The following is a 27,998-nucleotide window of genomic DNA, read 5'->3' on the forward strand; positions in this document are numbered from 1 at the left end:
GTCAGGAAAGAGAAAAATAGGATAAGAGATAGGAAAGAAAACAAGGTGACGATTGGCCATCCGATATAACATCTACCTTCATATTATTTCATCCAACATTTTTCATTGACTCAAAATGCAGTTTAAATCGATTTGAAGGTATGGAATTTTTAAATGATTGTGTCATTGTTTTTCTTAAACACACCTCACAACACATTCATCAAAACATGTTTCTCTTTTCTTTTTTACAATTTCTGTTATTTTTCCCCAGCCAGCCCTGCAATGCAGGCCTCTAGGATACCAGACGGTACTAATCGACCACGAACGCTTCGATTCGATTACTTATCGATTACTACATTCGATTAAATGTAATCGAACGCGTTCGATTACAAAAATCGAATGCATTTGATCACTGAAATTTAGTAAATCGGGTGATGAGTATTCGATTACCCATTCGATTACTTTTCAATGACCCTTCGATGACGTTCGATAACCCTTCGATGACTTCAATAACCCTTCGATGACTTCGATAACCCTTCGATGACTTCGATAACCCTTCGATGACTTCGATAATAACCCTTCGATGACGTTCGATAACCCTTCAATGACTTTGATTATTGCAAATTATTCGATTATCTTTGATGACCCTTCGACAATCTTTCTTCGACTACCCTATATGCTACATTCAACTGTACCGTATTACTTTGAACAAACGCCCGGGCGTTTATTGAACTTTTTCGATTTTAGGAGGGGCGTTTATTCAAAGGGGGCGTTTATTTGAGGGGGCGTTTATTTAAGGGGGCGTCTATTGAATAATTTTCCTTTTATTTTAGGAGGGGCGTTTATTCGAGGGGGCGTTTATTCAAAGTAATACGGTGTATACCGTCGTTTTACATATTTCCTTTCAGTTTCCCACACTAAGAAGAAGATTCCTGTGACACATTCTACCGGAAAAAGACCAGAACTCCGGGTAGTTAAAAAACGAGCTTCGAAAAATTACCGTAGGTATTTTTCGAAGTACAATCCAAACAATCAAAAGCGCCAAAGTTGTAAAAACGTGGCTTTACCGAATTTTTGCAATTTTGGATTGTAAGAGGGAACTGCTGTATTGTTGAAATTATAATAGGTAAGTACGATAGTTTGTTTACTGTGTTTTTGGTGGTTGTGCCTGTCAATTCCCATTCTCCTCAGTCGCTCAGTCTCTATATACATGTCGATACCGTAAATCACCGATTAAGCGCCCGGGCGCTTATTTAATTTTTCAGGCTCTGAGAGGGGCGCTTCTTCAAGCGGGGCACTTATTCAAGCGGGGCGCTTATTTTTTTATTTCAGAAATTCTATATCAAACAATTCGGAATCTGCTTAACTTAACTTCAAAAAAGGCTGAATAAAAGAAAAATCCAATAAGAAACAGAAAAAAAAGAAAGCTAAAAGACCTTGATTTTTATTTTTGTTCTAATGTTTTTCGACTGTTAATCATCTGAAGAGAAATTCTTATCCCGGAAATTAGCCTAGGCCACCAATTCGAATAAGCGCCCCTCCCTGGAGGGGGGTGCTTATTCAAAGGGGGGCGCTTATTCGAGCGGGGCGCTTATAAAATTATTTTAACTAAATGGGGGGCGCTTATTCGAGCGCGGCGCTAATTCAAGCGGGGCTCTTAATCGGTGATTTACGGTACTAATGTTTCTTGAGTTACCAAGTTACCTAAAACGGAAAAAAAATATTGAAACCTTATTTCGTGTAGAAGAGATACAAAATACAGGTGAGAACCCAAAAAAAGCTGTTGCGTTAGTATCGAATTAAAAAGGAGTTGAAATCATATCACGGCCCTAAAACAGACAAAGATTGTGACTCAAGTTATAATCAAAAGCCCAAGAAAAATGAAAGAATCAAGTTGAAAAACTCTTGGATCAAAACTATCATCAGGTTTGAGTCGTCGCTCAGAGAACGGCAGTCACATCGCAAAGTAAGAGTAGCGCAAAGGTGCTTCACTAGAGAACGTGGAGAAGTGCACGGGTTGATTCTCAGGAAATCTTTATACTTTGTCAATTTTCTGTTTAACTTCTGTGTAATTTTTACGCCTTCCTTTCAACGCAAAATTAACGCGGTCAACCAGATCAGATCCCCACATTTGCAGAGCGGAGCACGGGTAAGCGCAGAATGATCCGTTCCCAGGAGGCACACAATGCTGTTTTAACGTCCATCTAACGTATATGGACGTTAGATAAACGTTGAAGCAACGTTGTGTGCCAGCTGGGTTATTAGAGTATGATTTCGCCCTCGAAGCCTTCAATGACTAGTCGCAGTAATCAAATGGTAATCGAATGGTAATCGAATGGCAATTGAAGAAATCTAATAAATCTTACAAACCGATAGTAATCGAATTAATCAAAGAGTAATCGAATTAATCAAAGAGTAATCAAATTAATCGAAGAGGAAGTCAATAGTAATCGAAGAAGATGCAGATATTCTGAGGCTGGTGAGTATTCGATTATTTCAAAATTTCGGTCTAATCAATAAGTCATCATTCGATGGCGTTCGATTATATTCGATTATTATCGCTTACAATCCAACGTTCTGAACATTCAATTAGTACCGTCTGGAGGATAGGACTAAATCCTTACAAAGGGACAAACCAGATCTACTAGGTACTGCTTCACCTAAGCATTACAAATTGTAGAAATTGTTACATAAACCCACCATAAAGAAAAGTTGTTTTGGAGAATGCAACAGCGCCTATTGAATAATAGTCTGGGGACCATACTCTGTACAAAAATATTTCTATCCTGTTAAAATCCTAACAACTTGACTGAAATACAGAGTATGGAATTATTGACTCGATTCAAATCACTTCAAATCACAAAAGAAAAAACTTTTATTTTTTCAAAACAATTCAAAAGCTCGTGCCACTTCTAGAAACAATAGAGCTGTTTGACGTCATACTTTTGTTTATCAAATCATAACAATAAGATATTAGCCAATCAAATTCTGCGATTTAATTCTTGCATCTTGTATAATTCCCGGCTACTACTGTCTATACTTTGATATTTTTTTGAAACCACATAGATAGAGAAGTTGGGTCTCCCAGCTAATTGAATAACTAATTACTCCCCAACAGTTACCAGACAAGATAATTTATCGTGTTTTTAATCCAGACCCGATCAGTCAAACTTGTCGAACCAATCGAACAATCGAACTAATCGAACTCTATCGAACGATTAAATTAAAGTTTGATAAAAAGAATTATTCGAACTCTAAGATTTTTTGAAAAATTGCGAGTGTGCGATTAAGTTTGATCAATGGGTTGCGGTTCGATCAGTTCGATAACCCAATTTCGTTCGATCGACAAGTTCGTTGCGAAATCGCAACAGAGTGGCTACGGACTTTCTTCCGGATAGACAAATATCTGGGTACAATAAACCTCAAGTCCAGGAACTGCCAAAATGGCGATCGCGTGCCATAATTAAGTTTTTGCAAGTGAGGTGAGGGAAGATATGAGTGAAGATTTAACATCATCGAACTAATCAAACTTTTTACTGACCAAACTAATCGAACTCCTATTGCTTCAAAAATTGTGAGTGTTCTATTAGGTTCAATTAATTTTTTTAATCGAACTTCAATCGTTCGATGGAGTTAGATTAGTTTGATTGTTCGATTGGTCCGGCAAGTTCGATTGATCGGGTCTGGTTTAATGGCTGTGGGAAAGTATACCTTAAGGAAATAAATTTTCGCGAGGATTATATTTCGCAAATTTTTGCATATTTCGCCTTTTTCGCAAAACATAAATGATATAAGTTTCAAATTATAAGTTTTCCCCTTGCGAAAATTTTCAAATTCGCGAAATTTAATCCACTCAAAAATTAAGTTTTTTATTATAAAAATTCTTTCAGCTAAAAGAAAACTCTCTTATGTGAGTCTCCATTACTCGAATGTCTCTATAATTCGAACAAATTTTTATTCTTCGCCGTAGCAGTTCGAGTTAGTGAGACTCTACTGTACACACAAAACCTCGTAACCAAACTAAAGAAAATAAGTCCCGTGAAAATTAAATTATTTTGTGAGGGAAGCTGTCTCGCAAAAATTAGTTGCCGCAAAAATTAATTCCCTTAAGGTAGTGTATGTGGAGTAAATTTGTTATTCAATAGGCTGTCACATTCTCCAAAACAACTATTTTAAAATCTCCATGGCAAATAGAGGAGAATTTACTGATCGACCTTTCTGACATTACATAAGACCAAGTAAGTTATGGTTTTTTTTTTCTCTTTAATACTTTTTTCTCTTTAATATCTCTACAATCTACTAAATCAAATTTTATAATAATGGTCCCACAGCAGGGATTTTTCTAAGCACTTTTTTACTACCGTATACCGGCAAAAATACTCAATCCAAGATTGAGTTAGATGAAACTCAATCCGAAATATAAAAAAAATTTTACAAGAAAAATGTTTCAAAGCAGTTTTCTCAGAAACGCCAATTATTTGTTTTTAATCAGTATAGAGTAAAGACAAGAGAATGGAAAAAAATGTGCTCTCTCGTAATGTTTCTTGGTACGCGGTCACGTCATAAATTCGATTTGTTTCATTGTTTTCATCAGAGAATTCATTCATTGCTATGTTTCACAAACTTTTTTGTTTTTCACTAGACCCTTTTATCTATGTATCCGGTGTTTACCAAAAATAAATTCTTGAGGGTGAGATAATTATTGATCTTTTCAAGGTAGAAAAAATTAGAGAGATAGTCTCGTTCAGTTTGACGCGACAGCTTGATTGAATTATAGCTTCGGCGTGAAAAACAGTAGGGTGTTTTTTATGCGAGGATGAATTATAGCTTGAATTTTAGATTTAGCTACCCAAGAAGATTTCCTAACTCGAAAATGCGAAGTTAAAAAATCATAAGAAAACACCTATTTTGCTACTTCTTTCATTCGTTTATCTATTGCTTTATCTACTTGCCACTTCGCTACTTTATTCATTCGTTTATCTATTGCTTTATCAACTCGCTACTTCTCTACTTTATTCATTCGTCTTCTAGTTCTTCATCTACTTGCCACTTCGCTACTTTATTCATGCGTTTATCTATTGCTTTATCAACTGGCTGCTTCGCTACTGGAATTCACTCGGTTATCGCTATTAAATTTAATCATCTCGCTACTTTTCCTTCGTTTATCGATTGCGGTTAGACTCGCTACGTCGCTAATAGATCGCGCTTTATCTATTGATTTGTATACTCGCTAACGGCCACTTCTTCATTCGTTATCATTGCTTTATATACTTGTTACTTCAAAACTTCAATATACTTTGCTTTGTCTATAAACTCACTTCGCTTTTTCGAGAAATGAACTGAAGATACTTTTGCATTTTCTTCCAAATAACATCGCAAAATACTAAAAATGTTTCGCAAACAATGTAAAGATTTCGCCTGCGGCGCTCCTTTTTTACCTCGCTTCTCTAGGAAAAATTGCAAAGCTCCTTCACTACTTTAAAATTCACTCGTTTATCTATTACTTTATCAACTCGGTTACTTTATTCGCTCGTTTCTATCGCTTAAAATTTATAATTCGAACCCTAGGCGTAAAATGGGCCAAAATCTTTCTATTTTTACTTAAGCGGCGTTAATGTTTTCACTTTCTGTTCTTGTTTAAAGCAATCCAGGGCCAAATTTGGAGTAAAAATTTTCTAAGGGGGCTCCGCCCCCTAGAACCCCAGCTGGCGGGCTTAGAGCGCCCCCAGACCCCCTGCTCTAAATCAATCAATTTTTACGCATCTTAAACTCAATCTAATTATACAAAAACGGTAGTAGCTCAAAGTGCTTGAAAAAATCCCTGCACAGTTGTATTTTATCGTTATGCCTATATATCATGATTTTGGGCAAAGCCAAAATTTGAGTCGTCATAAAAACCGTTAACTGCTCTAACTTGGGACTATCTGACAAAACAAGGGACGGCAATTTGGCCACTATTTCACCGAACCTTCAAAGTCATTTGATTTGAGTTAATGAACGGCGTATTATAAAAAAAATACACAATTTTTCTTTTGCACAGAGTAGGCTTTTAAATCGAAATATGAAAAAAATCTGTAGTGGAACCAGGTGGAACACACGTGAATGTCTGGAACGAAGAAGACCAAGTTAGTGGCAAAACGATGGAGCGTTTGACATCACTCGCGCAGCAAGTTACACACTCGTTATTTGTTAATCCCATCAGGCGATAGGCGATTCGGCGGTGGTCGCGCTATCAGTGAAAGTTATCGTGACATGTTATGACAGAAAGTATGATTGATAAACTTGGTGGAATTATAAAACAAGAAGCAAATTAGATATTACCTAATAAGTTTTATTTAAATTGGCATGCTCACATGCTCCTGGATTAGCATGTGATAACGCTGTGAATCTTCCTGCGTGACATGCTATAAAGTATTAGCTTGAGTTATAGGTTACTTACTTGAAAGGTTACTTGAGAATGATTTTTCTCGAAACAAGCGGTTCATCAGGGACAGTACACAGGAATTTATCAAGTAGACATTTGAAGACATCCTTAGTGCAGTAAGTATATAAGTATTATTGCTTTCGACAGGCAATTAAACAGATTGGGACCCTGCATGCTGATGGAGTTATATTTTGACTTTGGTAGGTGCTTCGCTTTGATATCTAATTATCAAATCTATTGTTATGGTTATTTTTTGCCATTTAAAACGATTATTATCAAAAACTCACAATCAATGAGATATTACATTTTTTTCTGTGCCTTTGCAGTGAGTACAACTTCAGGATCTTCAGTCTTTTCCAGTAGCAGTAGTCTATATTCTTGAGACCATTGATTTGTCTTGTGAAAGACCTTTGAATTTGTTCGAGTGGATTCCATAGTTGGGAGCAATAATCAAGATGGGGGAGGGCAAGTGATCTCCACAGTGTAAGCATTACTTCTTTTTCTCTGGATTTGAAGGTTTGCATGATCCATCCCACAAGCTGAGTTGCTCTTTTGATCACTTCATTGATATGATATGAACTAAATTAGGGTTTTATTTCCGTAATATGAAGCAGATAATTTCTGGCCTGAATAGGCAATAGGTTGTCACGTTCTCCCAAACAACCATAATTAGGAAGATTCAGTATACGTTATCCAAGTTTTTTCATTCATTAGTAATACAGAAAGGAAAGAAAGAGGCACAATATATCATGACAAGTGAGTCCCTGGGCAGGAACTCACCCAGATGTTTTTGCTGATCCTGAATGGCAATGGCTGCATTGTTATAGTTGATTACAAGAGGATCAGGTGGGTTTAACCTCTGAGTAAAATACGCTTCAACTACCTGTTTAGAGGGACCAGGGTTGAAGGACATCTTCCTGCTCATCACTAACCTTCTGCATGTCAATTTTCAATTCACTACAACAGCAAACTAGAAGATGAGTCATCCCAATTAGATTAGTTTTAGTATTATAAGAGTTTTCTGTTCGTTATAATGCTGACTATGTTTGAAATTTGGAACTTTGCTGGAGCCTATAATTTGGCAAATTTTCATTTCTACCAGCTATACCTAAATCCTTTTTTTGGGTGCAAATTTTTTCGCCCATCATGGAGCAAACTTTAGAACTACCAGGTTCAAATTTTGTTAAGTTCTCACGATATCAAGATGATGGTGGTGATATCCAACAGTTTCTCAATAATATTTCCCTCTGAAGCATACACTTCATTGTCTAGATAAATTATGCGAGTTGTATATCCCAAAATTCATGCTTGTGTACAATAAACATTTGTGAATATATAATTATAAGAAATTTATTTTAGAATGTGATGACAAAATTACTCAAATTCAGATAATTTCGATTATATCATTGACTGAAGCATGCCTGGCTTAGTTGTATTCAACAGAAGATGGGTGGCAGCAAGTGATGAACTGGTCATACCTTTTGGATTAGCATTTGTCTTTCGTTTATTTTGGTAAATCTTTTTAATCATCTGACAATAAAATAGAATTATTTTTATCATATCAATAAATTGATATCAGTATTACCTTCCATACGTCTGTAATATTTTAATTGTAAACACTTGATTGTTACCGTTTCCATTCTTATATATCACAATTTTATTTGGCTGAAGATTTTAGCAAGTTTTTAAAATTACAAAAGGCTATTTCTTAACGTTTCCAACGTAAGAATGCTATACGCACAGTATCACATTCTTTAAAGATTTATCCATTTTCATTTTATTTCTTCAGGTTTCTTGCAGTTGGTACTATATTTGGTGTTCATTATGAAATTGGCCATCAAAATGTTCCTGAAGACTGTAATCTACACAGATCACACATATACTTTATCATTTATTTGGTTTTGTTGTTATTCTCCTTGGCAAATGATGCCGCAGTAGCTATAGTCAGCAGTTGTGGGACTATTTTCGATAAAACTTCACGAAGGAAGATTCCATCATTACTTTATTTTCGTTCTTTCATCTTGTTTATTGAAGCATGTGTTTCTGGACTTGGTATTTATTACGTTTTCTATAAATCGAGGCATTGTTTTCGTGGTTATGATGCAGTATTATCAAAACTTGTAGTCATTTTTAATATTGTTTGGGTACTTGGATGTTTAGTTCTCATCTGGTTTACCTACGATCCAGCTGGTAGCATTTGGTTTGAGCTGCAAATGAGATCGCATAACAAAAAAGCTAGCAAATATCAGTCAGTAGAAACGATAGATGTTGAAAATCGAATTTATGAGAAGAACGAAAAATATTGGAGTAGAGCTTGTCGGTTACTATTTTGCTGTACTAAAGCTGAGAATTCCAGAGATAATGTTTTGTTATTTGCTTCAAAATTATTTACTAATTATTTTCGGAATTATCATGATCTTGTACCGTCAGATATTTTGGCTGGCATGATTTTGTTGAGACAAAAGCAGAAGTATGAAGAATTTAAAAGGATACAACATGAATTGAAACACACAGATTCAAGCTACCAAGAGGTTTGTTATTATAATGATATCACAATTGATGAATTTTGGTGGTTAAGCCTATAACTACTAGGAAATTTGTTTAATATACCGGGCGTGTCAAAAAATCCCCCTATTTTACAATCTTTGACGTACATTTTTCTATTCAGTTGAGCCATGTGAAAAATACCCCCTAGTTTGAATAGCTTAATGTTTAATATGCGAGAATGTAGATGTGATATAATCCTATTATGATGAAAAATTTTGCATTAAAAGAACTTAAAGAATCGTTACATGAAACTTGAAAATTTCAGGTCACAATACATAAGAAATTCAAGACAGTTCGAAGACATCAAAAGACGATCAACGCAATACCATTTGATAACAATAGCCCTGTAAGTGTCATTTAAGGATAATTTTTTTTTTTTTTTTGATTTTTTGATTTGGAATGGGCTAAACTGATTTTCATTATGACAAAAAAGACTAGTTGATGATAGTCAATGAAACATAGCATTAATGCGATTTGCGTCTCCGGAAGGGTAAGAAATCCATGAAAAGTCTCAACCATGAAACCAAGAAAAATTTCTCTAAGGCTTGGAAATTCTTAGAACATTGTCTCTCTAGGGTTTCTTTTTTCGCCGATTTTGTCTCCCTGTAGGTAAATTTTTCGTTTAGTCATTCTGCACATTCCCGAAATATTCTAGGCATAGTATCCTTCATGCCATATACAAGAAGGAGTAAATTTCTAGAAGAGAGAATGTGACATATTCCTATAGCATCAACTTTACTCATTCCTATTTCTACATAATTTTGACTGCACTTTATTTTTTCACGATTTTGCAGGAAGATAAAAAGATTTTGGATGACATCACTTATTTTGCAAATTATGCTTTGGCAAGTTATGGATGGCCCATGTACTGCTTTTTGAACAAAATTCCCATCTGTAAAAAAGAAGGTTGCATGCTGCTGAATCAAGTCACGTAAGTATTTTATTAGAAAATGTAGTAGATTTTAGGATAGCTAGACGACTAAAGGAAAAAAAAACCTTCACGGCATCAACATACACGTTTTTTTTATAAGAACAAACTATATAAGAACATAAGGCTTCGATGACCAAAATATTAAGAACAATTTGAGAACATTTTAAGGCTTTGCGAACTCCAAAACACATTTCTTAGGAAAATGAACAAAAATACTCACAAAATGGTGAAAAAAGACCATGTTAACTCAAAAATTCAAAAAGTTAAGAACATCCCGAAGGCTTAAAATTTTTTGGATGTTCTTGTAAAAAAAACGTGTACTCACTAATATTATTCCGCGACATTGTATTGAAGTGTGAAGTAGATTAAAATACTTCTTGTAATTTCAAATAACACAAACAAATTCGCCGTCACACGAATTTCTCGAGAGTGAAGAACAAAGGTGGATTTCGTCCCACGGAGCTCGGCTTCCGTTGAATCACTCGAACGATTTCCAGGTTCTTAAAGACAATCAGTTACATTAGACCTGATCAAATATGGAATTTTGTTTTGAACAACTGGATCGAATTTTTGTCATTCAATGAAACTCTTATTCGTCTTTCTTGTAAATAAAGAGCAAAGTTAAAAGTTTTCTTTAAAATTTGGAATACAAATTTCCATCCGTTGAAATAGTTTGTTAGGGCTGTTCTTATTCAAATAGTAAAATGTATTGCTATTTCTTCTTGGTTTTTAGATGTTGCTATCCATGCTGTCCATGCTCAGAGCCTCCAAAAACACATGGTGACAATTGTTGCTTGTGTAACTTAGCTGCTCAAAAGACCATCCTGAAGATGAATAATGATCATTTCATCTATGTCTCTTATGAGAGCGTTGTAAGTGTGTAACCTTTGACAACATTTTCTACGAACTGAAATTGTTTATTGTTTATCCGAAGGCTATGTCAGACTTTAGACTTTAGAGCTAATACATAAGCCTGGTGCTGCTAGTTTTATTAGGCATAAACTAGACAATGAAATATAATAGCTGGAAAACCTTTGAACAATAACGATACCGTCATATACCGAGAGATTTTTTTTTGGTCTCACCTTTCATATTTATTGAACAAAAAACTGTAAATGAATAGCCAGTTTATGTATGTGTGTTTTTTTGTGACGAGGACGGTTAGGTTTTAATTTGGCTAAGACTCTGACTGACTGAGGCCGAGGTTAAATCTAAATCGTTTCCGCCGTCCTCAAAAATGCAAATACATAAACTCGAACAAGCTGATTCGGTCGAGGTTTAAACTAAGTGTCTTTACATCAATTCAAATATCAACAATGCATTTGTCTTGACCAATCGGTATCTTTTGTTTTATTGTTTCCAGGTCTTCAAGACTCCTTTCACGGTTGTTGTTGACAACACACGCAACGCTATTGTTATTTCGTGCAGAGGGACTTTGTCGTTACACGTAAGAATAGATTATTCTACTTTGACCAATTTTAAAGAAAAAGAGCAGGGGATGTTATTTAGAATGGATTCTCATCATTACAGTTTACTCTCAATATAAGTTCTACCTTCGGGTAGACAGCTAGAGAAAAAAGAGCGCTCTGGTCGCCTTCAACTTCGCGAAAACTTACTTACTTTATAAGTTATACTTAAGAAAACTATCAATTGTTCCATTTAGCTTACCTTGAAAATTTCGACAAGATCCCTAACTATTTTTCATAGTTCCAATCTATATGAATAAGAGTCAACGCCTAAAATTTTACATCAAACTATTATAGCTATCTATTCCTTAAGAAAGGTATCTGTCCCTCGTATGATATAACACAGTAACGATTTCTGTGTAAATGAATTTTATATTTCCGTAGATGTCGGGTGTTTTTACAGACGATAAGAAAAAATAACTTAATTGAATTTCAATTTTACTATCAAAATCCTTTGCCCACTGGTTTAGGATATTCTAACGGATTTAGCAATTGAAGAAGTAAGTTTACCAGGTTGCGATGAAAAATGGACTGCCCATAAGGTAAGTCCGCCTCAAAGTGTTTTTTAGTAACTTTAGAATATTAATCTTAAGCAGGAATCGTGTTATGAATAAATCACCACATCTTCTTTGGTTCAAGGTCGAGTTGAGAAATTTCAAGCTCATTTTTTAGCTTAATTTTACTCTGATGCTCTGAAAATAATAAGTGATAATTGACATTATTCTTAACCTGATACATAAATTTGATGAACATTTCATTGCTATAAAGTTTCAAGTTTCAGGTAATTTTTATCACCGGCTGGCCTTTTCATTTATTTAGGGGTTCTTTGAAGCAGCTACAGCAATCAAGGCAATCATTGATGAAAAAGATTTGATCAAGCAAGCACAAAACTTTGACGTGGTAGGAGAAATATCTATGATTACATTATACAGACAAAATTAGTTCCATAGATATAAAACGTTATATTTTATAGGCCCGTGGACGCAGCTATCTACTATAACATTTAGCGTTATTTAGAGAAGAAGCAGGAATTTATTAGGAAATGTGATCGGAAACTGACAGTAATGATAAGCTTTTGCACCTTGACGCTACTTCCATCCTCAATACTTTGTCTCTTTTCCGTGCATTATTATCGAAATATTTTGGATCAAAATGTTTTAACATTCCTTAAAGATATCTCTGTTGCAAAAAAAGTAAACAATATTAACCTCTTAATGTATCTATCATATTAATAAAGTCTTTCCTGTTTTTACGATTCGTTTTTTAATGTTTAAAAATATCCGTATCGGAATTTTTTTTTCACTCTTTCTTTTTAAGGATAAAGGAACACAAAACTATAAGTTAATTTTATGCTAAGAATAAAGTATCTGAATGACATATTCAGAAATTCAGGTTTTCACTCTTTCTCTTTAAGGATAAAGGGACACAAAACTATAAGCTGGTGATTGTTGGACACTCACTTGGAGGAGGGACAGCCACTTTGTTGGCATTTCTACTGAAACCAGAATACCCCGATTTACTTTGTTATGCATACGCACCACCAGGCGCCACTGTCAAGTATGTTTAATTTATAATACGAATAGTCGTTATCTCAGTGATACGCGTTTTTATAAGAACAAACTTTATAAGAACGTAAAACTAAACGTATGGCCAAACTATTAAGAACACGTTAAGAGCAATTTTTTAATGCTGGACTCTAGAATACCCATTTTCTTTAGAAATTGCACAAAAATTCTCACAAAATGCTCAAAACAAGAAGATTTTAAAGAACATTTTTAAGCTTAAAATTCATAAAGATCCGAAGAATTCAAATTTTGTGGGCGTTCTTATAAAAGAACATGTAATAAGAAATAAGAACACTTCGAAGTCCATACAAATCATTTCGATTGGTGTTTGTGATTAACATTCATCTGTTCTGAAACTTGTTTATGGGTAATTATCGCCAAATCAGATTATACGTAATGTTGCATAGTGGTAAATGTGAATTACACTGTGGTACGCAATAAGTTGATCCTTTGTTCTTTGATTTTGCCTCACTACACTCTAAAATGCTGCGAATTAGCAATGCCAACAAGTTGAACAGGAAAATAAACTAACTTTATAAATGCTCAAAAATTATATTTCCAACATAGCAAAAAAACTATAAGCAGTCTTCCAATAAACTTTAAAAAGAGATTTACAAATCTCGAACGTGTTGTCTGACGAATGGTATATATTTGTGTAAAGCGGCGTAAGCAGAGTAGATGGTACAATCTTTCAAGACCCAACTGGCAGCACCTTCCAACTGCCATAAACCGTCAGATTTTTGACACATCAATGGACCGCCAGAATCTCCTTGGCAAATGTTTGGATGTGGTCGTCCTTGTGAACCATATCCATAACCAGTACATACGAAATGTGAACCACATTTACTTTGCTCCAGAATGGGAAGTTTAGCTTGTTGAAGTCTGTTTGGTGATCGTGATGGACTGACTGAGACACGTCCCCAACCTAAAATATGATAGTCGTTTTTTATAAGAACATCTAAGATTTTTGAATCGTTCTTAACATGTTCTTATTTTCACCTATTTGTGAGCATTTTCTTAAGAAATCGGGTGTTTTACAGTCCCCAAAGGCTTAAAATGTTCTGAACTGTTCTTATATAGTTTGCTCTTATAAAAAAGGGGAGAGAATATTTTTACAAATTTATTTTACAGCGCTATTCAGATTAAGTGGCCTCTCATTGCTAAGAATTACAAGCAAATGTTTTTTGGAAAAAGGGCTCAGTTATATTTTGGAATCAAGTTCAAATGCATGTTATATGCTTATTTTCCCGAGAAAAAAAATCATTTAAAATGGAAAAGAAAAATGAACTTTCCCAAAGCTCACTGATATGCTAATGATATGCTTATTCTTTCACCAAATCAAGTTCTCAGTATGCTCATAAACGTTATGGATATATAAAAAACACGTAAAGCATCTTACCGGCAACATAACAATTCTTTCCAATTTGTGGGTAGACTCCTTGTTGAGGTAAACAAGCTCTGACGACACGATCGTTCATTCTCAAAGGTTTTGATAATTCAACTAAAGCAACATCGTAGTTGAGGTTTCTGCCAGTGTAACTTGGATGCATGATGATGCGTTTAGAGCTGATCTTTTGTTGAGTGCTCTCTTGTTGTGATTTGTCGTGAGCGCCAGCGATGACGTTAAGGGATGATTTACCGCGTACGCAATGACTAGCTGTCAAAATCTGAAATGGTGACGATATAAGTTTCATGTCTACTTTTAAGGTTATTTAGTAAATAAATGAAGATGAATCGAGTTTTTTTTTGGTAGCTGAAGATTAGGTACCCGAGAGTACGAGGAAGGAAAGAAAGAGAGTTTTATTTACTAAGTTCAGGTTCAAAAAACAATTAAATAACAAGTATTTACCCAGTTTGGTGTCAAGATTGATCCACCACAGAAATGGAATCCTCTTTAAGTTTGAAGAGATACAATCCATGGCCATGCTCCTGGTTTGGCTTCTTGTCCGTTAACAACACGACTTTGGGAAACCTTGGAAACACCACATTTACCGGATCCACCTGAGCCACCATTTCCTCCTGAGCCACCGTTTCCGCCACCTGAGCATGTTTTGCAAAATTTGGGGCAATCTTTCTTGAACCAATCTTTAGAGCAGTTTGATTCGTAACCAGGTCTACAATATCCTCCAGTATCTTTGCAGTTACCGCTACCTCCACCGGAGCAAGTTCGGCAAGATTTTTGACAGTTTTTCTTCACATAATTATTTGTTTGACATAATCTTTGTGGAGAACTGGCCCATGATTGACAACTTGAGTTGTTATCAGTGGAGTCTGTTAAATGACGCGCCTTACGCGCCCACGCGCCCACGCGCCTTACGCGCCCACGCGCCTTACGCGCCCACGCGCCCTACGCGTCCTACGCGCCTGAATTTCGACGCGCCTTTAAGTTTTGACGGACCTTCTTAGAGGATTTTTCATATGCGAGTTGCGAGTTACGAGTTACGAGTTGCATTTAGAACCACGAGTTACGAGTTACTTTTCACGAGTTACGAGCTACCAGTTGTATTGTAACAAAATAAAATCGCGAGTTGCGAGTTACGAGTTGCATTTTAACACACAAAATTCGCGAGTTGCAAATTGAAAGTGCGAGTTGCAAATTAAAAGTGCGAGTTGCAAATTAAAAGTGCGAGTTGCAAATTAAAAGTGCGAGTTGCAAATTAAAAGTGCGAGTTGCAAATCGAAAAGTCAGTAAGGGTGAAAAACATTTCTATTGATAAAAGAAAATGATTATTGCTGCTCACTATTATACATAAAAAAGAGCAAACATTCGTTTGGTAGAGAAAGAAAAAAATGTACAAAAAGTATGTATTTACATTGCAAGAGTGTAAAGTACTGTAGAGAAAAGTGCTCCCGTGCGGGGGTAAGAGGCGAGGCGTTGTTACTAAAAAGGGTAACATAGGGTAACAGGGGGTAACAAGGTAACAGGCTGAGAATGGTGGCTCTGAGGGGTTGTTTCACCAACAGTAATTATAAGATCACGTGCAAAACGTGTACAATCATTGTCGTAATATTTTAGAAAAAAGAGAAATTCCCGCAAATTTTCAAAACCACAAACGACTTGGAAGTGCTCAAAATTTGGTTGGAAGGGTAGAGTTTTAACGTTAGAATTAAGACTTAGGACCTTAGGATCTGAAGATCCAAAATTGAAATGGCCCAAATCGACTTTCTCGCCCGATCTCCAAATTCGAAAAACGAGAAAACAAGCTAAATTCTCAATAAATTTTGACCATGATTGTAGAACAGCCCATTTGAAAGCTATTGAAGCTTGAATAGGGTGTCAATTTCTATCCTTTTTGTTTTATCAGCATCAAATTTATAAGTGACAAAACCTTTGCTGGAGTTGCTTAAAGAAGCTTTATATTTGACCATCAGATCATTATTTCATTAAAATAAGTGGTTTTATCAAAATAAGGACAATGGAATATTTAATTAGAATTGTATCTCTAAAACTGTCTTTCCCAGTTTTTGCCTTTTGAAAATATTTATCTATTTAAATCAAAGGCATCTCATTCGGTACAATTAAAATATTTGGTGTAATAAAGCTTGCAGGTATCACACTTAAGGGCCTTAAGTAGCTTGTCAAAAGATGTATGTGAGTGGTTACACAACTTTAGTCACAAAAAGTAAACAGTTTGGCTGGGTTTTCCATGCTTTGCTTTGGGTTTTAAGCTTTTTTTGTCCTATTATTATTTATGATAACAGGCTCAGACTTTTTTTTAATTTTTTAACTCGCACTTTTAATTTGCAACTCTCACTTTTAGATTTGCAACTCGCACTTTTAATTTGCAACTCGCACTTTCAATTTGCAACTCGCGAATTTTGTGTGTTAAAATGCAACTCGTAACTCGCAACTCGCGATTTTATTTTGTTAAAATGCAACTCGTAACTCGTGAAAAGTAACTTGCAACTCGTAACTCGTAACTCGTAACTCGCAACTCGCATATGAAAAATAGGTGCGTCAAAACTTAATGGCGCGTCGAAATTCAGGCGCGTAGGACGCGTAGGGCGCGTGAGGCGCGTGGGCGCGTGGGCGCGTAAGGCGCGTGGGCGCGTAAGGCGCGTAAGGCGCGTGGGCGCGTGGGCGCGTAAGGCGCGTCATTTAACAGACTCTTATCAGTGCAAGCATCTATGAATTGAATAAACGAAGAAAAGTTCGATTACATCATTTGTTTGCTTATTTTTATAATGATATTCACCAATCAAAAAAGTCGAAGTGATTCCTTCCTGTACATGAACCCATGAAGAGGGTTTCTTCGTAAACAGCAATGACTGTAGCTTCTACAGCTGTCTATTAGCCAAATTCTGGAGCCGCTCGCTGCGCTGCCGTGCGCAGCTTGTAAGGACAAAAACTACTTTCGCTTTCGTTTTTAGGCGGGATGTGCTGGTATTTGGTAGGAAAATAGTGAGACTTCCCCTTCTATTTACCAGCAAAAAGTAGGAAAAAGAGATTGGATTTATGTTAGAACTTTTTTGGAATTTCAAGGAAAAGCCTCTTCCAAACATGAAACGTTTATAATCACTCTTTGTTTGGGAAATTTTCAATTATCCTTGCCTCAGTCTTTGGCCTATAGCCTATGAACTTTTTGTACTGTATTTAGCTTTATTTGGGCTATTACTTTTCTTATAAAAACTCTTTCTGCTCACTTTGGGCCTCAATTGTGTATGATAGGTAGATTTTGGGTTGGGAAATAGGTAGAAAGTAAAATTATACATAAACATGTTTGAGTGTTTGAGAGTATTTTGACTTGACTTCATGTTATGTTTTTCTTATCTTTACCACCACAATTATCCAACAGAATAGAAATTATAAACTATTTTCAAGCATAAAAATATTTGGCTAAAGCAAATTTTGTACAAATTTTATATATTCTAACTATAAAGTAAAAACATCTCGAAAAAAATTGATTATAATCCTTTGTGACAATACTTTCTCTGATGGGAAGTTGGAAGCTTTTCTACCAAACAGAATTGAGCACTTATAACTATATATCAAATAAAAAATAATTTCAGACAGTGAGGCATCATAACTTTGCCTGAAAATGCAATGACTACAAAGTGGATTTATATGCAGGATATCCAAAACAAAACAATCCATTATATGATATACAGTCATGTCAATGTCAAAACATACTTTCAATTTTTAGCGGCGGTACTTCCAAAATTTCAGAATCTTTGAGCACTTTCTTCGGATTCGCTTATCCTTTTCTTGTCCTGGATCCAATCAAAACCTGCACGTAAAACGTAGCCCAAAATCAAGTCACTTCTATAACATAATTCGGTCTTTGACGACTGGAAGGAAAGATTCAACGACAGACAAAACATGTTGCAATTCGACCAAATTTTGAGAGTTAAAGTAAGAAGTTTATCCTTCAGCGCAGTCAGTGATGACCCCGATCTGACCGATGGTGTCTCTTCAGCCATTTTTGGAATGAATAAAATGAATCATGAAATTTTTGTTATCCAAAGGGATGGGTGAAACCATGTTTGAACTTGGATATCTCTCTCCATATCAAAACTGTTCAATGCGATCAAAAAAATCTTTCCCAGCTAAATTCCATGAGAGGGAATGTTTTTGAAGCTACTATAGTCATTGTTTGCATCAATATAAAGTTACTTCTGCAAATTAGTAGTCTCCACCAACAGCTTTCGAAAGCAGCAAAATCCACAAAAAGTACTTGAGTGAAGTTTGTAAACAAAAAAGCAAGTTTCACACATCCATTATGTTCACAAAGTATTGTCTGTTATTCCAATGCATGATAGAAGTCTATTCCAATACATTTGATGTTGGTTCCAAACAGTATTCTTCTTTTTTCTTCCCAAGAATCACCAAATCTACTCAAAAAGCACTGTTTTGCAGTGATTCCCCAGCCAAAATGTAAACAAAATGGCTTCCGCCTCGATTTTTGTCCCGACACGCTCATCAACTGCAGCGCAGCGAGCGGCTCCAGAATTTGGCTAATAGATTATCGCGCAAGAAGTGACACGAAAATGTCATTGTATTGTTTGACTTAAAGAATAAAACACTGAGCTCTGACCACAGAAGTATGAAAAGCTAGGTTAATCACAAATATTGTGGAGAAATACAGATAAAGGAGAAAGAAATGGCGCCCTCCTTTATCTTCAGGTTGACAGCTAAAGAAAATGAAGCCCTTGGGTCACCTTCGCTTGCGGTCGCAAACTTACTTTACTAAAATTGTTTCAAGTCATGGTGTTCAAATAAGATTTCGATCGCCATGTCTAAAGTGTATCTTAAGTTGTCTTAAGGGCTCTGACCATAGTGAATTTTTAATATTTGTGATGTACAAAATATGAATTTCTACTTGATGTAGCACACAAAACTGTGGCATGTTATACATTTTCTGTTAGGCCAATTATCCTTGAGTCTGAAAATTTCAGAATCGCAATGAAAAAATTTTATGAAGAAGAAAATGAAATTTTTCTAAAAGCTTATTTGTCTCAAAATCTGGAAAATAGTGCTTTTTGACCAATTTTTCATTCAAATTTTTTATAGAAAAACAGCCATAACTTTTGATACATTAATTTAGAAAATTTTTCCGAAAAATTTAAAACAGTTCAATTCTTTGCGGATAGTTTGAAAAAAATTCGAAACAAAAAGGTTGATTGATTACCCATTAAAACTTAGCACTTTTTATAAAAGAAGGTGATGTAACATATCATTAACGTCTTTTTAAAGTTCATAACGTCATTTTTGCAATTAAATTCTTAATTACTCTTAAGGGATTTTATTAAAAAGCAATTTATAAAGGCAATTCTTTGTTAAAAATGTTAAAGAACTTAAAACATAACTTTTATGTTCTAATAATAAAATCAATTTCTAGTCTATGGGTCAAAGCCCTTAAAAAAGGGTCCACAAAAACGACGGGTATAACAATGTTTTTACTTACGTATGATTGTAGCAATGAAACCGAGAGCTACCAACAATTTCAACATTTTTGTTTTATTGAAGAAGTACCGCTTATGATTCTTCTTCTTCGACAGTTAAGTCTCTTTTAATGATATTTACTACTTTATTTTCTGCTTTATATAGTTTTTACCCTTGACTAAAACTGATGCTTTTTGATTAAACAGCTTTCGTAATTTGATTACTATCGCCCCCAACTTTTCGAAGCAAACGTAATTATGTATGTATTTGGGACAAACACAGATGTATATTAAACGCGTAAATTTGTTTTTTAGACAGACTATCGTTTTCTTTTTCACTCAAATATGTGGTTAATTAAAATGACAATGATTTGTATAAATGTTTCGGCAAAGTGGCTAAGTTTCAACCAGACCTTTTTTCACCAAAAGAGAAAGATAAAATCTAGCTGTCCTTTGATAAGTCATAAGGTTGGCTCAATTTATTGAATTTGAAAGCTAAAAATTATGGGTTTTTTGTGACGGATTGAAAATCTCTTTGTTCTCAAATTTTTTACTGCATCATGAGGTAGTCAGGAGGCCCTGAATCTTCGAATTAGAAAACTTCGAGTTGGCAATTGTCGTGTTAGGAATTTTCGAGTTAGCTAAATTATAACGTCATAAAAGTGCAAATTATGACGTCACTCGACTCTGACTCGATTTTTTCATTTTCAAAAAAGGTTTTTTCGAGTTAAAATTACCTGAATTTTTTTTTTCGTAAAAAGTTTTTCGAGTTAGCCAACTCGGAATTTTTTTCACAAAACCTTTCTTCGAGTTAGCTAACTCGGATTTTTTTGCAGAAAAAAAAGTTTTGAGTTAACTATTTTTCGACTTTTTTTACTCTAAAAGTCAGGTAGGAACTCAATCTCGTACCCAGAGCCACTTGCAACACCTTTTTATTCTTAGCTCGCCTTTCATTCGTATTTACGTGGCATTTTTTATCGTATTTAATCGTTTCTTTAGAGAAAAAAAAGTCTCAAATGCTCAAAACTTAGCATCGTTTGATTTCCAAAGAAATTGTTTTTCTACCCAGAACTCCTAAAAAATCGCCGGAACAGCTCACGCCCTAAAATGGGCTTCCTTTATTTTTTTCGGATTACGCTCAACAGATTCTCATGTTTTTTTGGACAATGAAGGAAAAAAGTTGTCCACAAAATATGACGGAGCTCAATTTTCGGAGAAAAAACTTTTCGTACGACAGATTCGAAGATGTCCCGAAAGTAGTGTTTTGAGAATTTTCTTATTAATTTGTCTTGATTTCTTTTTTCATTCTTCTGTTGATCAGCGAGGTAGGTCCATAAAAGCATGGAGGTAATAAGAAATAGATGGAGAATTAACTCCTTTTATTTCATTGTACCTAATCTTAGGAAGCAAACGGCTCCTTGGTTGCAATGGGAAAAAGTGATTAATTTTGTGTGCACTCATGGGAATATTCAAGCTCATAAAAAACTGAATAAAAAGATGTTGGATTTTTAACAGCTCTATTGTGAGATATAGCTTTGTTGATCAAAATGAGAAAAAGCTTGCCGGAGCAAGCACAAAATCCTATATTTTTAAGGGTCCCCTCTCAGGGGGGGGGTCAACATCCAGATACCAGACCCATAGCCGGGTGGTGGTGTCTTTTTTTCCTTTAAAAGTCTGAAAAGTCAAGTTGGTATTGATGGGGGTGGGTCCCCCTTTTTTTAGAAAAAAAGAGTTATCCTCAGTTGGTATTGATACCAAAATAGGGGGTGGGTACCCCTTTTTTTGGAAAGTTGGTATCCATATCAAAATGACAGCAAAACTTTCCTAATTTTTGCCCTTATAGCTAGAAAATACCCCAGGGTACATATCAGTCTAAACAGGTTTCAATTGGATTTATTTTAGCTTTTGAGTATAATGACTGTAAATGAGTAATAAGTATAAATGACTTTGAAGTTTGTTTATTTTGGACTTTTTCGATATTTTCAAGTTTTATTTTTGATCAAGCCTGAAGCAAAAACATTTTTTCTGTGATAGCATTTGGTAATGAGTGAATCTATTCTGTTCTAAAATTATGTACTAATGATAGCTTCTCCTAGTTTTTGCACATCAATTATTATATTCCCATAATATTGATTCAAATTGATTTTGCTAGCTTCATTGGGTTTGTTTTTATTATATTGTCAGTTTTCAGTCATTTTCTATTTTAGTATAAGACATTTTTTGTGTTGTGTTGAAGAAATAGATTTCAAAAATGAGTTTTTTTTATGTTTCTCTTAGTACTCTGTTTGTGTGGGAGGGGGGTGGTCCCCTTTAAACCGCTTTAAACTCAAATTTACGAATTGGTTTTGGTACTAAATTAGGGGGTGGGTCCCATGATATTTTGTCAAATTCAAAAAGTCATGTTGGTATCGATACCAAATTAAGGGGGTGGGTCCCCCCTTTTTTGAAAATTATGATTTTCAAGCTGGTATCGATACCAAAATAAGGGGGTGGGTCCCCCCTTTTTCTTGAAATTATGATTTTCAAGTTGGTATCGATACCAATTTTGGGGTGGTGGTGTTAACTTAACTCAAAAGGTCAAAAGTCAGGTTTTTTGGCTATGGGTTGGTATTATAAATGTTGACCCCCCCTCTCATAAAATCATTGATAGATTTAAAAGAAAATCTATATTACGATTAGGTAACCTTTAATTAATCATCCATCAGAATTTGAAAGCCCCCTCCCTTTTATACGTAAAGATTTCTAATGAAGAAATTTTCAAGGAAAATGTGCTGAAATTCTCAAAATTAGCAAAGTGCTTGCCCAAAAGTACATCGATATGAAATCATAGAACTATTATACTACCTTACTTCGAAAAAATTATTTTTGTATCGCGTTTGAACAAGAAATTTTTGCATAATATGTTTATTTCAATCAGGATAACACATCTGTTCTTATAAATTTACGTTTCGGATTACGAAAACCGATTTGAATGAAAATATAAAAGAATTTAACGATATAACTTAGGCCATTACCGAGTCATTTATTCTCCATTTATTTCTTATTACCTCCATGATAAAAGTATCACTTGCTTAATATTTTTAGTTACGAAGCATCAAATTATGCACGATCTTTCATTCATTCCGTTATCCTTGGTAAAGACATGATTGGAAGGTAATAACCAATTCCTACTTTTTAATTAAGCCTTAACAGACTGCTTTTTAGGACAATTTAAGAGTGCATGCTTTTTTATAAGAGTATTCATGATGAAATTAGCCAACATTTAAGAATATTCTAAGAATATCACCATCATGAAATTTGGCAACAGAACGTAAGAATGTCATTTTTAGAGCATTTTGTCGTTTCTTTTGTTTTAATAAATTGATCTTACAAGAGCCGATCGGAAATAATTTCAAGCTCATCATGCGTGAATTATGTGGGTAAAACATTATTGTCGGGGGTACTTTTCACCCGTACGCTTTCGCCACTCTATGCGCCATGACTCTACGTACAATCTTTTCTTAACTCGCTCTTTTTCTTAGGATGAACTATTACACATTGAACGAGCTGCAGCACAATATCGTCAAACTTTTAGAACGAACTAAATTGCCAAAGGTTAGTTTTAAGGGGTTACTTAAGTGGCTACAGTTCTTTGCCTGAAGATTGAAATCTCTAAACATTTTCCCGTACTTTTTTATTCAAAGTCGAGGAATTAAAAGTTAAAGTTAAAATTTTTTAATTTCTACCAAGAAAACAATAGAACTTCAATAGAACGTAAGACACATTCTTTGAGATTCAAATTCTTGAATTGCGTGAGAGCGTGAATTTGCGCTATCTTTTGTGTAAAAAACCTGATTTTTCGAAAAATTGCGTGAATGCGTGAGTCTTGGTTCAGCTGGGGGGGGGGGGGGGCTATTGTTTTTTGCTAGACGTCTACCTGAATTGAGTAAAAGTAAATTTCTTTGTATGTAACATAACTACTAAGTGCACCTTTAGTTAAAAATGCTTAATCATCTGCCCGTATGGTTGATGTCAGATAGGGGAGGACGCATATCTTATCCCTGAGTTATATGTTTCATCTGTTTATATCTTACAGTGGCGAATTCTTCGAGGTTGCATGTGTCAGTGTGTGCTGTGTTGTACACACGCTGATGCTCGATCATTCGATGAATACTTCGATTCGGAAGACGAAATCGAAATCGATGAATTCGATCGACCCGATATCAATAAATTATACATGGCTGGCAAAGTGGTACACATTTGCAAAATCAGATCAGTCTATCCCAGGTATAGATATCTATTTTTATTGGAACTACTTCTTTTCCTATATATATACCCCTTTCTCACAAATCCGTTGAGACCCCTTGCAACAGGAAAAATTGGTTTAAATATCTCCAGTGGAAAATTATACTCAATTTTTGTACCCGCTAAATATATTTATTCAAATAAACAAATTCTCACTTCAAAATACTGTTAGTAGAGGCCATTATGTCGCGAAAAAGCTTCCCGTGTGCAGCAGCTTGTGGAAAGGGATTTTATGATTGGATATTGTTCCTTGAATGTAGAAGATCAAAATTTGAGAGGTGAGGCCGGGTGTGACCACCCGTTGCCATAGAAACTGACGTCATTGGTTACTATGGCAACCAAAGTAAAAAGTCGTCAAAATTGAAAAAATTGTTCCGTTCGAAAGAGCATGAAAAACTGATAAAGAAAAAGGTCACAACCTATATCTGAAAATGAATATATCAGGAGATATCAAGGAAATAAGGCAAAATGACGTCATGAAACGATGACGTAATCGAAAAATAAAAATTTGCCAAAATTCAAAGTTTTTTGTTTTTTTGGAAAGAATACCTTCCAGTAAACATAAAATATTATTACAAAAAAGTCTGAAAATCCTTTTTAAGAAGTCTATTAGCTAAAATTGATATTTTTAAATTTTGCCTGTAATGTGCTGGCTGGGCATACCCCAAGCTCCAACCTTCGACAATATTCAATCATGAAATCCCTTTGCACAAACTGCTGCACACGGGAAGACATAGTGGCCTCTACTATGTGCTATTTTTTCTATTCCCACTGGATTTTATGACACTAAAACAATGGAATTCAAATCCCCATCGAATTGCAGTCCATTATACCTACCCTCCGGGTGAAAAAATCCTACTGGGTCTGTGAGAAGGGGGTGTCTTTATCTGCCTTTGTGGAACTTTATGCTACGCAATTGCGCTAAATCTTATCCATTAAAGTATACTCATCACAAGTTTACTACTGTATATATGATTCATTCTCATAAATGTAGCTCTATCTACTACAATCAGTTGTGTAATATTTTGGATGTATACCTCAAAAACAACTCCTTATATATGCTTTAGTTCCCCAACCCCTTTCCCCCAACTTCAATGATAGATAAGCCTCAGAGAGCCCAATACAACCATTGAAGTTGGAAAAACTTTTCCCATTTTGCATTAAAAAAACATGTAAACCACTGTTTGCTGCCAAATGTTATAGAAATGACCAAGGGTTTCGAATTATTATAATATTTCCTTGGTTGAAAAGTCGTAGATGTTGGGAAGGTCCCGATATTCCCATTCGTAAGGAAAAATCAATTTGCTTTGGTTCGTCAAAAATGTGGCATTTTAAAATATTTAAATATGGTAGACAAAGAAGTGTATGTTTTTTTCTTTTCCGCTCCATTTCAAGTTGTGGATCAAAGAAAGGTGAATACAAAGCGTTCTGGTCAACACCAGAAGATTTTCAAAACATTCTCATCTCAAATCTGATGTTAAGAGATCATTACCCGGATGCGTTGATCAATGCTTTGGGAAGTTTGTTGTCTCTTGACGAAGAAGAGTATGTCATCAATGCTACAGGCTCACCAACCGAACAAGGATCTGCTAGCATCAATATTGATCTCTCTGGTTTGTCAGGTAAGAAATATTGATCTCTCTGGTTTGTCAGGTAAGACCTAGTTTAAATGGTCGGCTTTCTGCCCTATATTCCCTCATTGTTGGTGAAAGTTGCTGTAAAAAATAAAACGGGGAGTGATTTTAGATACCTTTCCCCGTAAAGTTTATCTATACTCTCGGGTACTTAATAGCCGCCCCCCCCCCCACTAATAATTTTTCGAAAATTTTCCACCCAGGACATTCTTATTCCAACCCCCCTCCCCCCCCGCTTATTAATTTTTGGGAAAATGTTTTTGAAAGTTCCCTTTTTTGTCCTAATTCAGCTGTATTAGCCTCCTTTTCAAAAATTTTCCACCCAGGACATTTTTATTCCAACCCCCCCCCCCGCGCATATTCCAACCCCCCGGCTATTAGGTACCCAAGAGTAATAGGTATGTCTTTGGGGTCTATTAAAGTAGTTGTGGAGGATGAGTTGCACCAATATAATTTTAGATAGATTATGGCAAGCTACCAAATTAGTGATTAATGATTTTGATTTTAAGACTTAATGCTCAAGTGAACCTTAGGTATGTGTAGGTCGTCTGTTCAAGTGGCCGAGAGGTCTGTCGTTAACAAATTCATTTCTGTGTTTTTGAATTATAATAAACTAAAAGCCTTTCTTATTTTCAGACGATTTGAATCCAGAGAGTGAGGAACCGTTCTTAGCACGTCCGAAGCTTGCAGTAGATGAAACGCCCCTTTTGGAACATCCTGATGGACAAACGAAGCCTGATCCTGGTAAGAAATGGTTTACATGCGCATGCGCTATTTCAAATAAGAACTGTCAAAAATCAGTGGGAAACGGTATTTTATTAATTTCTTCTCTATTTTTATGAACTTTTTATATTTGATGTTATATAAAGTAGCATTGTTTTTAAATACCGAAAGTTTCGACCTGTATATAAGCTAGAAATCAATCTCAAATCCAATTTTTAGCACCTCCGTAACGCGCTGCTAGAGCTAATGGAAACTGTTACGATTGGCTCTAGGTATGATGTTGAGGGTCACCATTGCCAAAATGATTTACTAAGGAGTCTTTTTTATTATTTTATTATTTTTTTTTTTAGGAAAGCGTATTATCTCTAATCATTTTTCATCTTTCTGCATTCTTCTTTTATTTCAGCATCGCCATCAATTTTACTAACCGGTTCAACAAAGGATATACTCGGGCCCAGTACACCCGTCATAACGTAAAATTTTAACCCATACATGATGTCTCCGTATTTTGTGATTTTTTTTGAATCTGTTCATATTGTTTATAAAGATTTCTACATAAAGAATTTTCTAACATATTTTTTGGATAATAGGGGGTTATAAATATAAGTTTCGTTAATAGCAGACAAAGTTTCTGTCTGTCGTGTGCCGTAGGATGGTTGAACCTTTTTATTCCCGTCAAAACTTTCCTATCGCCACTTCACAACGGAAAAAGACCAATACTCTGGGTAGGTACAAAGATAACTTCACTTGTTTAGGCGGCCAGTCCCAAAACCGTAGAGTACGTTCGATATGAGAGAGGGTTATACTGTAGGTTGCGAAAAGTGAGAAAAATCGAGTGAACAATCCTATCATTTTTGCTCTAAAATGGACAAGAGATTTTGTCAAAGTTGGCAAAATCTTTTTTCCACTGTAAAAGGATCCAATTGCCTAGCTTTTGCTTCTGGGGGACTGAAAAGTTTAATCGAATTCAATTTCAAAGTGATTCATTCAAGCGACATATGGAATTTATATATATTTCGCATTTTTTGTTAAGATGTAGTAGTTTTTGCCGGTTTATGCTGCCTTTTCAGGAGATTTTATAGCTGATATTCTTCTTTCATTTTTATTTTTTCGCCGACCGACCGACCCTCTTTTTTGGGTAGCTTGGCCCGTAAAATAACAAATTAAATTGGCCTCGCCTTACCTAATATAATCGCCTTACAAATAGCACAGCTATCTATATATTGTTGTAAGTAGTTTTTAAGTACGCCTTTAGGTTCTGTTTTAAATTTATTTAATTGATTTTTATTTTATTCAGTTAATTTTACTGTAATTATAGAATTGAGTCTGAGTGGAATTTTTGAAAATTTGTGAATTCACATTATTTGAAGAGTAAAACAGTAACAACAATTTATTTTTCTAACCAAAACTGCGTAGTTAAGATAGTATTTTATGAAATTTTGTCGAATTATTTTTTCTAACATAACATTCAAATGACAGTTGATATTTTTGTTACTGAAAATTCAAGAAGAAAATTATGCGATATAACAACATGAAGGATTCTTCGTTTCTCTCTTTCCTTTA

The 27,998-nt window shown here is 35.1% G+C and overlaps 2 protein-coding genes across 3 annotated transcripts; one reads left to right on the forward strand and one right to left on the reverse strand.

The window, feature by feature from the left end:
- On the forward strand, positions 1-27,971 carry LOC136803992 (diacylglycerol lipase-alpha-like). Of its 2 annotated transcripts, none has more exons than XM_067060728.1 (16): positions 1-138; positions 7,763-7,915; positions 8,193-8,934; positions 9,216-9,296; positions 9,745-9,881; positions 10,615-10,753; positions 11,245-11,328; positions 11,818-11,889; positions 12,167-12,247; positions 12,762-12,904; positions 22,879-22,947; positions 23,316-23,388; positions 23,870-24,060; positions 25,474-25,700; positions 26,349-26,456; positions 26,842-27,971. In XM_067060728.1, the coding sequence occupies exons 2-16, from the start codon at positions 7,821-7,823 to the stop codon at positions 26,910-26,912; spliced, it is 2,313 nt and encodes a 770-aa protein (XP_066916829.1). In that variant the 5' UTR covers positions 1-138; positions 7,763-7,820; the 3' UTR covers positions 26,913-27,971. The 2 variants fall into 2 exon arrangements, with proteins under 2 accessions (XP_066916829.1, XP_066916828.1); XM_067060727.1 differs by lacking the exon at positions 1-138 and adding an exon at positions 7,104-7,249.
- On the reverse strand, positions 13,351-15,460 carry LOC136804034 (chymotrypsinogen A-like). The gene is given in 4 exon segments (XM_067060774.1): positions 13,351-13,837; positions 14,312-14,579; positions 14,762-15,259; positions 15,452-15,460. Coding segments are annotated over 4 exon segments (1,089 nt in total). The 3' UTR covers positions 13,351-13,523.
- Positions 27,972-27,998: the final 27 nt, after the last annotated feature.

Source organism: Clytia hemisphaerica, unplaced genomic scaffold (assembly GCF_902728285.1).
Source record: "Clytia hemisphaerica strain Z4C2 unplaced genomic scaffold, Clytia hemisphaerica genome assembly, whole genome shotgun sequence".
Taxonomy (NCBI): Eukaryota; Metazoa; Cnidaria; class Hydrozoa; order Leptothecata; family Clytiidae; genus Clytia; species Clytia hemisphaerica.

What these genes read in the sequence shown, in the direction of transcription:
- LOC136803992 (XM_067060728.1), top strand. Translation starts at nt 7,821, where the DNA reads ATGCCTGGCTTAGTTGTATTCAACAGAAGATGGGTGGCAGCAAGTGAT. An exon ending in TTTGTCTTTCGTTTATTTTG is followed by an intron (nt 7,916 to 8,192) that starts GTAAATCTTTTT and finishes TTATTTCTTCAG; the next exon opens with GTTTCTTGCAGTTGGTACTA. An exon ending in GGTAAAGACATGATTGGAAG is followed by an intron (nt 22,948 to 23,315) that starts GTAATAACCAAT and finishes TCTTTTTCTTAG; the next exon opens with GATGAACTATTACACATTGA.